This window comes from Ochotona princeps, chromosome 7 (genome assembly GCF_030435755.1).
Source record: "Ochotona princeps isolate mOchPri1 chromosome 7, mOchPri1.hap1, whole genome shotgun sequence".
Classification (NCBI taxonomy): Eukaryota; Metazoa; Chordata; class Mammalia; order Lagomorpha; family Ochotonidae; genus Ochotona; species Ochotona princeps.
The window spans coordinates 67858571-67873459 of record NC_080838.1 but is presented as its reverse complement, the minus strand read 5'-3'; the positions used below and the strand labels follow the sequence as shown (position 1 = coordinate 67873459).

At 43.3% G+C, this 14889-nt stretch overlaps 1 protein-coding gene across 1 annotated transcript in view; it reads left to right on the top strand.

The window, feature by feature from the left end:
- The window catches only part of PARM1 (prostate androgen-regulated mucin-like protein 1), a 98360-nt gene extending 84793 nt beyond the window's left edge, over window positions 1–13567 (top strand). Inside the window, exons 3-4 of the mRNA XM_036495076.2 lie at window positions 1789–1867; window positions 13390–13567. Of these exons, the coding sequence (XP_036350969.2) occupies window positions 1789–1867; window positions 13390–13474 (164 nt within the window). The 3' untranslated portion in view covers window positions 13475–13567. The remainder of the gene's footprint in view (window positions 1–1788; window positions 1868–13389) is intronic.
- The last annotated feature ends 1322 nt before the right edge of the window (window positions 13568–14889 follow it).

The window sequence follows — 14889 nt, the reverse complement described above, 5'->3', positions numbered from 1 at the left end:
CTGACCTCAGACTGTTCATATGTGATCAGATCTGCACATTTGAGAATCAGTGCCTTCATTCTACCTTTACAATATTGAAAAAATGGAAAACAATTATAATGATAAGTATACTAATCTAGTCCAGAGGGATTACAAGAATAAACACACACCGAAAAAGAGGATATGCAAGTGGTCATTGCAGGTGCATCAAGCTCTGATCTTGATGTTTGATCTGATCCTGATCTGTTCGAGTTTTCGGAAACTCAAACCAGCTGTAGCACGCATGACTGACGCAGCCTTTTCTCACCCAAGACTTATGGAGAGCTTTGCTTATGGATTCACATTGCTGCTTAGCAATAATTCTTTGGGTGTAAGGGAAAACAAAAAGAACAATAAACAAAAGCCATTTATATGAAAGAGAAAAATATACAGTGGGAGATGGCAAAATGCTCTACAAATGATATGGGATGAATTAGGACACAAGAGATAAATATGGGATGAATTTGAAGAGATGGGAATTGGCCCAGGATTACACACATGTATAGCACACTAGATGGACACATGTGCCACTTCACAATCTCCTTTGGGTAACTCAGTAACTCATGGTCACACAGCTAATAATTGAGGCATGTTTGAGTCCAGTCTTCAGGCTCCAGATTTCTCATGCTTTTTCCAGTGTGTTCAAGTGAGTCCCATTTATCTGTTGAAGGAGTAAATAATTTCCCAAGAGTTTGAAAGAGTAATCTGGGTCTCTAATACCAGCTTTAGTGCGCAGAAGTCATTCTGTGTATTAACAGACAAGAGCTCAATAGACTCTTAGTGTTTCTAAGGTGAAAGAAAGCTGAAGTATATATGTTACTAGTCCAAAGTTCACACAAAAGCTATGCTCTGTTTCTCAGTAGAAATCAGAGGCAATACTGCACGCATTCACATGAGACTATATGCTCAAGACTGGGTTTTTTTTTTTTTCACTGCCTGTGATAGTTGGTCTTGGAATCAGATTTTTAAATTAAAGAAAGAATACTCATTTTACATTATAAGTGTACCTGTTGATCTCTGCAATAGCAAAAACAAAACAAAAATTTATCTCCCAAACTTAAATCTTGTTTTTACATCAAACTTGACTTTATTTGCCAGAAAGCCAAACTTCCCATTCAAGAGTGAAGGCTGGACATGCTTCTCCACAAAGAGGTTGTTTTGTTTTTTGTTTTGTTTTGTCTTTTTCAGATATCCTCATTTTGATGGCACCATTAAATTGGGCACATCAGCAAGGTGGCCCTTTTAAAGCAGACATCACTGGCATAGATGTGTGGTTTGGCTTTATTAAAAATGTATCCACATGACTTTGTGGTTACCCTTGAAGAAAACATCCCAATTCTCCCGGTGTTTCACAGGTGATAGGACGATAAGCCAGAACCTATAAAGAAGAAAATAAGACACTAAGAGATTGAAAGCTTTCTACTCCTAAACAATGCCAGCAACAGCAGCAGATCGGTGACATTCATAGAAAGAAAAACAAATATGCTTGTATACTGACTCTAAATCCCCAGCCAGCCAGGAGACTTAACAAATATCGAAATAAATCCTGATGATTTATCAAACCTCGCCTGGCACAAAAAGGGGTCTTGGATGCAGAATGAAGACTCTCCATTGTGTTCCAGTTTGGAGCTCCCTGAGGAACAACCTCAGCTTAAATAATTTTTCCCTCTACCAGAGAAAAGATGAAACCAAGCAGAGGCAAGTGGCAGGTGCCCCACTGTCATTAAGCTCTCTCTTTCCTCATCCTTTCCATCTCTTCTTCCTTCACAGGTAGCATTGCTGCCATCACCGTGACTGTCATTGCCGTGGTGTTGTTGGTGTTTGGAGTGGCCGCATACCTGAAGATCAGGTGAGACAGATCTTCCTCTTCCTTAAAAGCAGAGGGATTCCGCTTTGTTGGCTTCCGGGCTGAGACTTACTCCATGGAAGGCTAGTTTCTTAACAGATACCTTAGCCCTCAGAAATATTGGCAAAGGGGTGAAAATGGCCAAGATCCTCCATGCAAAACAAACAGGCATAGTCCCATCTCTGAACCTTGGCTTGGTAGAAGGAATAAACTACAGAAGGTAGCCTGATGAGGGTAATGAAACAAGAACCAAACTGGAGGCAGGGAATGGGCCTGGACTCTCGTCCTATCCCATCATCCTCCTCAGGAAGCTGTGCCTTCTGAGGCTCAAGTCATCTGTGTAAGGGGAAGGTGGGTGGGGCCACTGGTCTCCAAACACCAGTGTTCTGTAGCTTTGCTTCCAGTGTGCTAATGAGATTCCCCACCCCACCCCACCCCGCCGCCTTCTGATGCAAAAAGTGAAAAAAAAATCAAGTGTCTGCTATAAAACTGGGCTTGTTGGCTGATATTCTATCCTCATGGCTTTGATTTTAAAATATCCTTGACTTCTATGAAATGAAGACAAGCATCTGAGATAGGTGAGATTTCTTTCATTTCCTTCCTCAATGTCACAGTACCCCGAGAGTCCCCCACGTCTGCCCTCTGTGGCTCTGTGAACTAGTGGAGTCCCAAACCACATTGCTAGCACTTTCTGACTTCCCTCCCAGCTGTAAAGTGCCAGATGGCAAGTGGCAGTCCTGTTTGCCCGTCTGTACCTTGCTCATGCCAAGGACCAAAGGACACCAGCTGCCCTGAGGAGGGCAGCAAGCTCTTGACCTCCAACACAGCTGCCACTCAGCACCCGAACCATCTTCATGGAAGCTCTTTGGACCCTGTCACTTCTTCCCTTGCATTCCCCCAATTGTCCTACCCCTGCATGGAGAATTAAATAGACTCCCAGAGCTTGGCTTAAGGTCATTCCCAAACCTGGTCCTGCCTGGCACCTTCTCACATCCTCTCCCTCCTGGCCTCCACGCTGCAGTGCAGTCAGCTCTTCTCCTACTCCCAGCCAGGTTCTTTCCATTCCTGGGCCCCACTGGCCCCTGTATCTCTCTCAAAATGCTCTTCTTACTTTTCTGGGTGTTTTACATGTGGACTTTCAGCTCCCAGCAAACTCCCCTTCCAATTTGGTGCCCATGTATTTATTCTGTAAGTCCCTCAATTGTTTCTATCCCATTTATTAGCACGTTCCATTCTTTTTTTTTCTGATTAACTTGAGAAGCAGTGTCATATAAAGAAGAGGAGAGACATAGAGGCTTACTCCCCATATGAATGGTTTACTCCCCATATGATTGGTTTACGCCCCACATGACCTCAACGCCCAAGGCTGTGCCTAAGCTTCTTTTGGGTCTCCCAATTCTACATTAGCATGGAACTAGACTGGAAGTAGCGTAGCTGAGTCTAAAACCAAAGCATATAAGGGATGCCAGTGTTGCAGGCAGTGGTTTAACCTTATCTACCACAATGTCAGCCCCCTCATTTTATTTCTTATACATTTGTTTACTTGTTTATTATATCTTTTTTTGACAAAAAAATATAAGCAATGAGGGGTCCTAGGCTTTGAGCATGGGGCTGGGGCACAAGGACAATGCTTGGCAATTGGACTAAGTGGAAACCAAGCATGCTATGGTACACACACACACACACACACACTCACACACACACACACACACACTCACACAGCCTCTTCACTGTTGAGATTCTTGAGTGGAAGGCATCCAATGGCCCTCCCCTCCTGTCCTTGATCCTCTAATGGAAATGACATTTGTCTGCCATCTCCATGCAAATAGGGGGTCATCCCCGTCAGCCCAGAACCAGCAAGAAACACCTTCCCTCCTCCAATCTTTTGATCTCCTGTTGTTTGTTCTAAATCTTCTGCAATTCCATCTATGATGGGTGTCCGGATCAGAGAAGCCCTTGTGACATCACCTGCAGGCGAGGTACATGGAACAGCTAAGACCAGGTTTTTTTAACTTATTATTTTTAATTCATTAATTACATTGTATTATGTGACACAGTTTCATAGGTACTTGGATTCTCCCCACCCCTCTCCAAACCCTCCCACCATGGTGGATTCCTCCACCTTGCTGCATAACCACAGTTCAAGTTCCGTTGAGATTCCCCCATTGCAAGCATATACCAAACATAGAGTCCAGCATCTTATTGTCCAGTCAAGTTCAACGGCTTCTTAGGTATACCCTCTCTGGTCTGAAGACAGAGCCAGCAGAGTATCATCCCGATCAATTAAAAGCTCCAACATACCATTAGCAAAAATTTACATCATTATGGAATTAATTGACATAGTAATGAGTAACCAATATGTTTACAGTAAATGCGAGTTCTTAACCACCTTCTGTGACCACCTCATTGACATTTCAATTTTAGTTTATACACAACATATAACATACATAACATGTTATACATAACATCATATCATCTTAGATTAAGGCAAACATGTGGTATTTAACCTTTTGGGATTGGCTCATTTCCCTTAGCATTATGGTTTCCAGTTTGGCCCATTTGGCCACAAAGAACTGCATTTTGTTTTTTTAATAGCTGAGTAGTATTCCATGGAGTAGATGAACCATAGCTTTCTTATCCAATCCTCTGCTGATGGGCATTTTGGCTGCTTCCATGTTTTTGCAATTACTGATTGTGCTGCTATGAACATAGGAGTGCATGTTGGTTTCTCATGAAGCAGGTGTTTCGGATATATTCCTAGGAGTGCTATTGCTGGATCATACGGTATGTTGATTTTGAGTTGTTTGAATGTTCTCCATACTGATTTCCATAGAGGCTGTACCAGCCTGCAGCCCCACCAGCAGTGGAGTAGGGATCCCTTTTCCCCGCAACCTTGCCAACAAGTGTTGTTGGTGCTTTTATTTATGTGGGCCAGTCTTACTGGCGTTAGGTGGTACCTCGTTGATGTTTTAATTTGGATTTCCCTTATTGCCAGGGAGCTTGAGCATTTTTTCATATGTTTATTTGCCATTTGGGTTTGTTCCTTTGTGAAGTGTCTCTAAGGCCAGTTTTGAAAGAGAAGCTGCAACTGAAATTCCAGTGAGACCAGTGTCAAAAAAAAAAAAAAAAAAAAAAAAAAAAAAAAAAAAAAAGAACTTTACCAAAGCACCCAAGAGTTTCTTTCAGATAAAAAAATAAAAAACTTCCTTTTCCTTAAGATTGCATTTCTTTGAGCACCAAACTTAATTTTATTAATTAAGTCTTACCAAATGCTACATTTTTGCCTTATTTAATGACTAGTTTATCACTGCACATATGCAGTCTTTTTAATTAGGAGTTAAATTGGCTTTTGGGGACTCCTCTGGGAACCACAAGCCTTCTTTGTAATAAAGTCAATAATGAAAGAAGCAGTCTGCCCATTCTCAAAAAAAGGGACTTGAAGACGATGTGCAACTGCTGTTGAGTTCCGCAGCATTGAGTTTGTGGGAGACTGTGTCACCAAAAAGCAGCCCTCCCGGGAGTATGCCGTTCAGTAGGACACTTTCTTCTGGCTACTCACGTACCAGAAAGCAGGGTTGAAATTTCCTGTAGGATTTTCCCCTTTCAACTCCAGGAAGGAATTCAAGTTCACCTCTCCAATCCCCACCAACTACAAGCCAACAGTCTAGAACAGCGATTAAGCATTTTAACACCAGCCCTGCTCTTCCCACTTCATGTGTCGTGACCTGGGCATGTGAGGAAGAATAATTAACCCCGTCTCCCTCAGTGGCAGTAATTTTAACAGTTGTGTAGCATTGTTGGGAATATTAACGCATCATCTCCCTAAGAGACACTGCACTGTCAACGTCATTGTCAAGGTAATAAACTATAAGGGACCCTAAGTAAGACACGCCAAGCTGCACTCACAATGACACAGACACACAGTCCACACAGAGATGTGTGCTTACGCGGTGACACAGTCACACACTCAGGAAGGCAGTCCTGACTGGGGCTACAGACACACAGTTACAAGGACGTAGGCCTGGTCAGGGCACGCCAGTTCTGCCAGGCTTCTGCTAAGTGCTGGAACTGTGTCATGCCGAGGTGTGGTCCTGTCGTCACAGGATCTACTCTGCTTGGGAAATTTTGCTGGCAGTTACAATTTGTTCTGATGAATATTAATTAACTGTATCAAATTTAATTTTAAACCATATTTTCCCCATTTTAGTCTCTATTCTCAACATAGGATAAATTCATTGGATGAATCATGTTTCCTTCCGCCCAAACACAGAAAGGTCCCCTTCAGTATAAATAAGAGGAGTCTTCAAGATATTCACACAGAAAACATATTATTAAAAAATCATTTTTGAAAAAGATAAACTTTGCTTATTTCATTTTCCATAAGCTTTCTGAATTACCTTGGCAATGAAGTTGTTGTTTCTCTACCATGCTGCTTAACGTTTGTCACTATGAACTTGAGCAAAGCCAAGGTGATCAGATTCCCATTTTAGAAACCCCCTAAGGAAAACCCCTTTCTGTTCTTTCCTTAATTATTTTGGCAAAATGATGGCATAAGGATGTTAATAGCTCTCCTGAATCTCAAAGCTCTGCTCAAACCCCTTTCAAGCCTGATTTTACCAGATTCTTGGGAAGCCCCAAGACTTACACAAAACCTCACCGATTCCACTGTTGTGTGTGTGCGCAGGCGCACACTTCAGGTGAGGCTTTATCTTGACTATAAATTTATTCTGCCTTTGTCATACCAGATTCATGAGGACAATGCCACCGCAAGAGGCCTATTGCCTGTGGTCTTTTAGCTCACTTGTCTGGAACATTCAGTGGGTGAAATCACAACCTGCAAGAGAATCATTAGCTTCTGGCCTACAACCCTGAGCCAGCCAAAATACCTGCCAATGCAAGGAGAGAGTTCATTTGAAAGGACAGCCTTGGGCAGGTGTTTTGTGCAGCAATTCGGAAGTCCTTTGGGCTGCCCACATCCCATATCAAAGTCCCTGGGTTCAAGCCCCACCCCTGTTCCCAATTCCACCTTCCTGTTAATGAATACACAGGGGACATCAGGCTCAAGTGCTTGGACCCCTGGATTGGGTTTGTGGCTGTCATGTTGAGTCTGGCTCAGTCACGAAGCCAGCAGCTGAGAATCCCTCTCTGCTTATCTCTCACTTTGTGTGTACGTTTCTGATAAATGCATTTTTAAAAACATGTGTGCAGGCTGCCTCACAGGAAAATCAACACAATTGCAGACTTTTGCCTTACCTCCCAGAGCTTCATTTCCTGTGAAGGTCCAGTAAATTTTAAAAGCACCTGTTTCACACTGTCCTGTTCTCCAGGGACCTCAGCTTCTATTTCCCTGTCCACAAAACCACATCTTTATAACCTGAGTCAGTTTTGGATGTGGCACAAAAATGAACTGCCCTGAAGTCACTAGCCCCTTCTCTGTGGTTGAGTTCCTGTGCAACCAGCAGCAACAGGGAGGAGGGAGCAGGGAAAAGGGAGCTTTGCAGCCAAGTTCAGTACTGACCTTTCTACTCACCACTTGGGTGACCTTACACACGTGAAAATCTGCCTGATCCTCAATTTTTTTCTTTCCGCCCCCCCCCCCGACTTTTCATTCAGGTGGGCTCCCGGGGTCTGCACTGGCAGGAAGCTGGAAGCAGAAGCTGCAACCAGCATCCAGCCCAGCACTCTGACGTGGGTTGTAGGAATTGTAACCCCTACGCTAAGCACCTGCTTCCTCATTTTTTTAATCTGTAAAATTAGAGCTAATATTATATAAATCTGAAGATGGTGTTAAAGATGACATGAAATAATGAATATAGAATCCTTGGGAAGACCACAGTGTGGTGGTTAAGAATATGCCCTCTGAGAAAAGTTTATCAATCACTCTGCACTCAGTTTCTTCTCTTGTCAAACAGGACAGTGATGATGACAATAGTATGTCAAACCCAACATTGTCACAACGATTAATGATTATGGATACATATAAACACTGAATGGCTGGTGTGGAGTGAGGCTGAGGCAAGAGCTAACTACTGTGACTGTTGCAATTGTTGTCAGTACAATGGTAGCCACCAACAATAGGCCATAGGGTCAGAGAATGCCCTATGCCCTCCCATGCCCATTCAGTGGACTCAGAAGAGAAGGGACAGGGGAAGGAGAGGGTGGGAGCTGAGGGGAGGGGGCGTTGACACAGCAGCTCAGTTTTTCTAACTGTGCGCTGATGGGGTGGGCTTCCGTACTCCATTGGCCCTTTCAAAGGCCTTGCTCCTCTGTGCGTATAAAAGCGCATCCATCCATGCTACACACTCATAAATAGAAACCATCTCTGAGTACTCTTCATTTTAGGACTTGTTTATGGCTTTAAAAGCAAGCAAGGGCCTCACCTGCCTCGCACAGAGGGCGTTTTTAATTAGTGATGATTGAAGAATGAGGTAAGTCAGGTTTGTTTTGTTTAAGTTGGCTCAAAACTGTCAGGCCACAAGATAATCTCCCTGTGCAAGAAAAAAAAAAGGGTATCTGCCGTGGCCAGCAATGTGGATGTTGCTATAATTAGGTGTGCGGGTAAACCAGACAAAACGGGCTGTTCCCTTAACAGAAATAAATGTGATCCTGATTTACAGACACAGCAGGGCCTGGCTTTTAAGGAGTATTTTCAGATGTCACCTCTTTTGTTTTAGGGCTGCCAGGGATTGCCTTTTATACAGCTGAGTTCCTAACCACCTGTTGTGGTTAGGTTTAAGCAAAGTAGGATGAGACACAAAGACTGAGATCTTCTAGAATTTTTACCTGCAGGTTACTTTCTAAGACCGCTTTTGGAGTTCTGAAGTTCAAGATTACTAGACTTTGCATCTCCATAATTCTCAGACTGAATTGTGCATGGGGATCCTTGGGAGAGCTTATGCAAAACGCCATTTCCTGAACCTCAGTCCCTGGGTTCTGATTTTGGTCTGAGTGGGTCCCACACATTTGCCCTCCTAAGTATCTCACGTGTGACACCAATGCTGTTTTTCCAAGGGCCACCCTTTGGATAACCTTGCTTTATCCTCACCGCTTAATACTCCCAACACACTTTGCTGTAGAGACTTCCAGATACATTGGCCTTTGTGACCTTGAATGTGCTGATCTTCCTGTCAGAGCTGTTCAACTCATTCCTTCTATATCTGCTAATTTCAAGCTATCCAGCTCTAAAGAGGCTTCTTCCAAGAGGCCCCTTGTCCCTCAAAGGACCTTGTTGAACAGCCCTCCCTCATTTCACCTCCTACCTTGGCTGAATCAGTGCATTCTCCACCAGTCTCCCATACTCGAAAATATAAAGTCCATGGACAATACCAACTATATCATACACATTTATTGAATGAGCGGATTATTCTGGTCAGAGATGTTGGGTCAGCAGCAATATTCATTAATCCAAATTAGAAAGAGTTAAGTTTGGGGAAGAGGAAGTCATGGGAATCTTTAAAACCATACAGACCCTCAAAGATTACCCCGTGACACTGAACTTGTTCACAAATGGGTGGATGTGCTGATGTGCAGACCTTTTTCCATGATCGGTGCTCATTGGCAAAAGGGCGCCTAGCCAATTATTTTAAAAAATAAATTGAATACATACACTTTATCTGCCCCTTCAAATTAAAGGTAATTTTTTAAACAGAGGTTAGAAACGAATAACTTGAAAAATTTTTGACTATAGAAAGGATTTTTGTTTGAGATAAAGTATTTTCATTTTATGTTATAGTCAAAGGCTTAGTGCTCCAGTAAATATAGAGTTCAACAACAAAAAGCAAACAGGAACACAGAAAAAGGTCATAAATAACAATTAAATGGGAAGACGTAAACTTCACCCATATGCAGGAAACTTCAAGAGAGTCCTAGACCATCATGACTGCAAGTGGCACACAGGTCTTAACAAGAGAATATTTTAAAGGAATATCTGGGTTTTTCAGTCATTGAATTCAGATGGAAAGTCAGCAGTTCTGACAGGGTCCAGAGTTATAGCACTCGTGCTGCAACTAATGTGCTGTACTAACCGTAGGCAAGTAAATGCACTGCTCATGAAAACAGCTGTTTTCAAACGTATGGCTCACCATGTTGATTTCTTGGTTTTTAACAAATAAACCATAATAGGGTCTCTTAGATAGTAAGTTGCCAATGAATAAAATCAAGTGAAAGGACTGGAAAGGGAAATGACCATCAGAGAAAGAGCAGCCAATGGAAGCAACAAAAGAGGACAATTACAGCTGTATGCAACAGCTTAGCTCCTGGATGATAGGAGCCCAAGGCTTGCATACCAATAGCCTAAAAGCTGCAAAATCAAGTGTGTTTTCCAGCACTAAGCTGCAGCTTCATCATCTTTGCCTCCCTCCTTCCTAACACATGATAATCACTCCCAACTGAGTAGGTAGGCCTGACTGATCCAAAGGGGAGTGACTGAGAATCATAATCACAAAGGTGGAGTGGTGGAGAGTTGGGGTTGATCCTGGAAAAAGAGGGGTTATTTTCCAACAATACGTTTTGCTTCAACACAAGAAGAGTAAAACACTTCATTCATTTCCAAAAACAAGTAGGTTTGCGTCAAGTATTAATGCTGCAGTTATCTTAAAATAGGTAACATGCTTCAACAGTAGAGAAGGGCTCACATCACAGATGTCACAACTATGTTTTCCAGTTGTCACCAGCCTAGTGGGGACAGAAGTGGGGAGTAGTGCCGTGCAGCAGAGCAAATCTACGAGAGAAGGAAAGCAAGCAGCAGAGGGCTAGGAGAAAGTGGTTTTTTTGTTGTTGCTCTTTTGTCTTTATCTTACGCCTCCAATTCTGTTTTTTGTGAACTAGTCAATGCAGAACAGTAGACCCTCTTTGCCAATAAGCACAGCACCATTGATTCATTAGGACTCTGAGCTCTGTGCCAAGTGCTTTCAGACCACATTATGACATGGGAGTTTAGCCACAATTCGCCTTATTCTTCTGATTTTTATAGGTCTGAATGGTATCTCCAGTCCTTGACTTCCTTTAATAAGATTGTTTTTCACTTTCTACAGTTAGCTTGTACAATGAATTGCCACAGACCATTCAAATCCCTTCTGGTACTGACCAAGCAAACTCCTGATGCACTTACTTATACGCTCCTGAACAAAAGCAGTAATTCTCAACTATTTATAAAATCACTGCATCAACAGCCATGTACTGGTTGTTCAGATAGATGAACTATAAGGAGTAATCTTTTTCCAAGAAATTTTATCATTTTTTTTCTGTTTTACAAAAACAAAACTTTATTTGACAGAAGACAAAAACCAAAGTTATTTACAGTAGTTCTTTGCTCAAATAATTCAACCGGGCACCTGTGCTGTTCCTCCAGGTTCATCTTGCAACCAAACCCAGGCAGGGGCTAACCCAGACTGACACCCCATTTCACGCAAGGGGGGAGCCAACCAGAATTCAGCAGCATGGCTCGCGCACCCCTTGCCCTGCCACTGCTTAGGACGCCCTTTGCAGTCACCAAGCATGGGACCCCCCCTCTGGCTGGGGCAGAAGAGGCTGAGCCAACAGCAGCTTCAGTGACCGGGGAGCAGCTGCTCTGTCTCTCCAAGACCCCATCTCTGGGGCACAGGGGGAGAGGTCAGGAAGAGGCAAGGCAGAGAGCACAAACCCTTCTCCTTGTCACCCATTCTATGCGAGCAGCAGAGAGGAGCCACAACAAATTAAAAAAAAAGAATCAAGCTGTGTTGGATTGGTGTCAATCATTGTTAAGAAACTGAAAAAACTAAATTGTGTTGACTCAGCAATGACATCACTTGTGTGGATTACTGTTCAAATTGAAATTACATAAAACAATGCTGCCTTATAGTCAGGAGATCTTGGATGTAGTACCAGCTCTACCATTTCAATAGCATTAACAAAGTCATCTAACATTGTCAATGAAAGGTTTTTTGGGGGGAGGGGAGATTTTTGTTTTAATCTTCTTAGAATTTCTAAATGCCAATCAAAAATGTCCTCCATGCCCATCAAAAATGTGTCATGATTTGACAAGTTCTTCCTTAAAATGTATTTATTTTCCTCTTTCTACAATAGCATTGGGTTTATTGAGACTTGGCTCCAATTCTTTTTTAAGCTCATGCATGTGATCAAGCAAGCCCTAAAGGTTCAATGCACTCCCAGCTTTAATTTGTCCGAGTCTCTTGCATCCCTTTCTTCACTTACCATTTTACTCAACTCACAGCTCATTCAAATGGGAAGGCAAAGAAACATGACAATAAAAATGGGTCTTTTATTTTACTAGTGTCTGTGGAGTAGCCAGTCTCATCTAAAATAATCATAGACTATAAAACCTGGCAGCCAGCAGATTTCAAATCTTCTAATGCCACTGCAGCATAATGATAATTTATAAAATTCCAATGACAAAATATAAGAAATTGGCTTTATGCTGAGCTGGGGGTATAGTTTTAGGCATTACCATTAGAAGGAAAGTTCTTTCTTCATTTAATGCCCTTTCTTTCAATAAGAATGCTAATTCTGTGCGTAAGTTTTAGCATAGTAAGAATTTAAAAAACAGTGTTACCCCCAGCATTTATTGTTCATTTATTTTGTGTTGGGCTTTCAACTGTGTATTACTTCATTTTACATTCCCAACAACCCTAACATATTTTTTAAAAAAAACCTTTCCCTAAGGCCTGCAATGTAGTATCATGGGCTAAGCTACCACCTGCAGCTTTGGCATCCCATGTGGGCACCAATTTGAATCCCAATTGCTCCCCTTTCAATCCAGCCCCCTGCTAATGTGCCTGGAAAACCAGCAGAAGATGGCTCAAGTACTTGGATTTCTGCCCCCATGTGGAGGACTCAGATGGAATTTCAGGATCCTGTCTTTGGCCTGATCTAGTCCTGGCAATTGCAGCCATTTGGGAAATGAACCAGTGGTTGAAAAGATCTCTCGTTCTCTCTCTGGGAACCTGGGCTCTAGAACCGGCTTTAGACCCAGGAGGCAAGGATTGGTTTTCCAGCTTAGCTGGATGCCCTTGAACATGTCAGGTACCATCTCTAACCGCATTCACCTCATCAGAGAAATAGTGACCCCTGGAAAACTAGATATAGTAGCCCTTCAAAAAGCCAAATATAACCATCAGAAGGGGTGGTGGTAGCAACAACCGTGTTGTTCTCGTTTCCATGAAAATTAAATCCAGGACCTGGTGTGGAGGATAATGTTGGGGATATAAATTTCCCTGTTCCATCTTTATTAAATCATCATGAAAATGAGCCTTCCTCTGTCTCCTTCTCCAGCTCTAGAACGGGCAGAAAGAAACAAGAACTCAGCTGATTCTGACGAAAAGCCTCCCCAGATGGGGCAGTGCTAGTTCACAGGGTGTTTGGCAGGCGAGGGCTCCATGGCTGGCAGCTCCATTGTTAAGGGCTGGACTTAGGGGCTGAATCTCACCTTTCTCTGTCATTATACCAGAACCCTTCCAGGTCAGACCACCCACTCATGCTCACAAGGGCACCTTCTCCAACTAATCCTGGTGCTTGTTTCCCTCCACCAGGCATTCCTCCTACGGAAGACTTTTGGACGACCATGACTACGGTTCCTGGGGCAACTACAACAACCCTTTGTATGATGACTCCTAACAGAGGACCTGGCCTGGGATGCGAAGTGAACTGTGCTTTATTTATAAGTGCTTAGCCAGTAGAATTAATAACAAGTACCTGATGCACATTGAACGACAATCTTAAGCCTTGTTTTGTTGGTATGGTTGTTTTCATTTTCCTCCTTCTCCTCTGGCTGCTACAACCCCTTTTGGTTCAAAAAGCAATCCCATTATTTCGAAGTGAGTGGGGGGCTGATTTGGGCCAACATCCCACTGGCCAGGAGACCACGCCTCCATGATGGAAGCCTCAGCTCCCGCTGCAGGACCCACTGAAGGAAGGACTGAGGAAAAGGGTCTGGGTTGCTTCACTGGGCGTTACTTTTAGGGAAGCTTTTTGTTTGTGGTGTCCACTAAACTTCTGCCTTGGAAACAACATTAAATGCTAACGAGGGAAAAGGAAGGAAGTCCTGGAGGATTTCACTTAAGGAAATAGGAGGTTCCTAGAGTTTTCTTTCATCTCCATTCTTCCAGTTGGATCTCACAGGACACCTGCTAGGCTCTGCAGCCGAATGCCAGCTTCTTAGCTGCCTAATTAATAAAAGACGGAAATGGGAGGTGCCCTGGAGGCTGCCAGCAGGACAAGAGGCTGAGGAGCAAGCTGCTGCCAGGTCTCCACATGCCTTATCCCTGCTCCCCCTCCAGACTGCCTGTCTCCACCAAGGCTGCCCTTTGTGATCAAAGGCAGCTGTGATCCCAGCCTACACTCTGCAGCAGAGCTATGGATCCCAAAAGGAAACACCGAGAAGAACTTAGCTCAGGGAGACAAAGGGAGTGGCATGTGGCATGAGTGCCCAGAGGAAAGAAGTTGGAGACTGAAGGGGGAGGAGGACGCTCCTATGCACTAAAAACCATGATAGGCCAGTGGAAGTCAGTCCTCGCTAACAGTCAGAGACATCCACTGCTCGGACAAGTCCGTGTGATCCTTGCTTTGTACTCAAGAATCATCTGGTTTCACTGCCTTACTGTTGAGCGGATCATGGCTGTAAACTGTTGAAAGAGAGACTACCTGTAATTAGCGAGATATTTCCAGAAGAAAGAAACATCAGGATTAGTCCATTTGTTCTTTTCGTACACTTCCCTTACTAATTCTTCCCTGGAAATAGTGAGGATCCACGGGCATATTGTCTTAACATCTTGCACACCAAATTGTGAGAAGCAACAATTCATTTTGTAGGCAACCTTCTCAACCAGGGGTGATGCTGCCTCCTCCACCCAGACATGTCTGAAAATGCCTAGGGACATTATTGATAATCATGACCTATGGGTAAAGGTAAGAAATTCTGCTGAGCAGCACAGAGCAACCCACATCAGCAAAGACCCACCTGATGACAGGTGCCAGCCCCACTGGAATAGAGCAGCTCTGACATATTGAAGGTCCTTGGCAATGGAACAAGA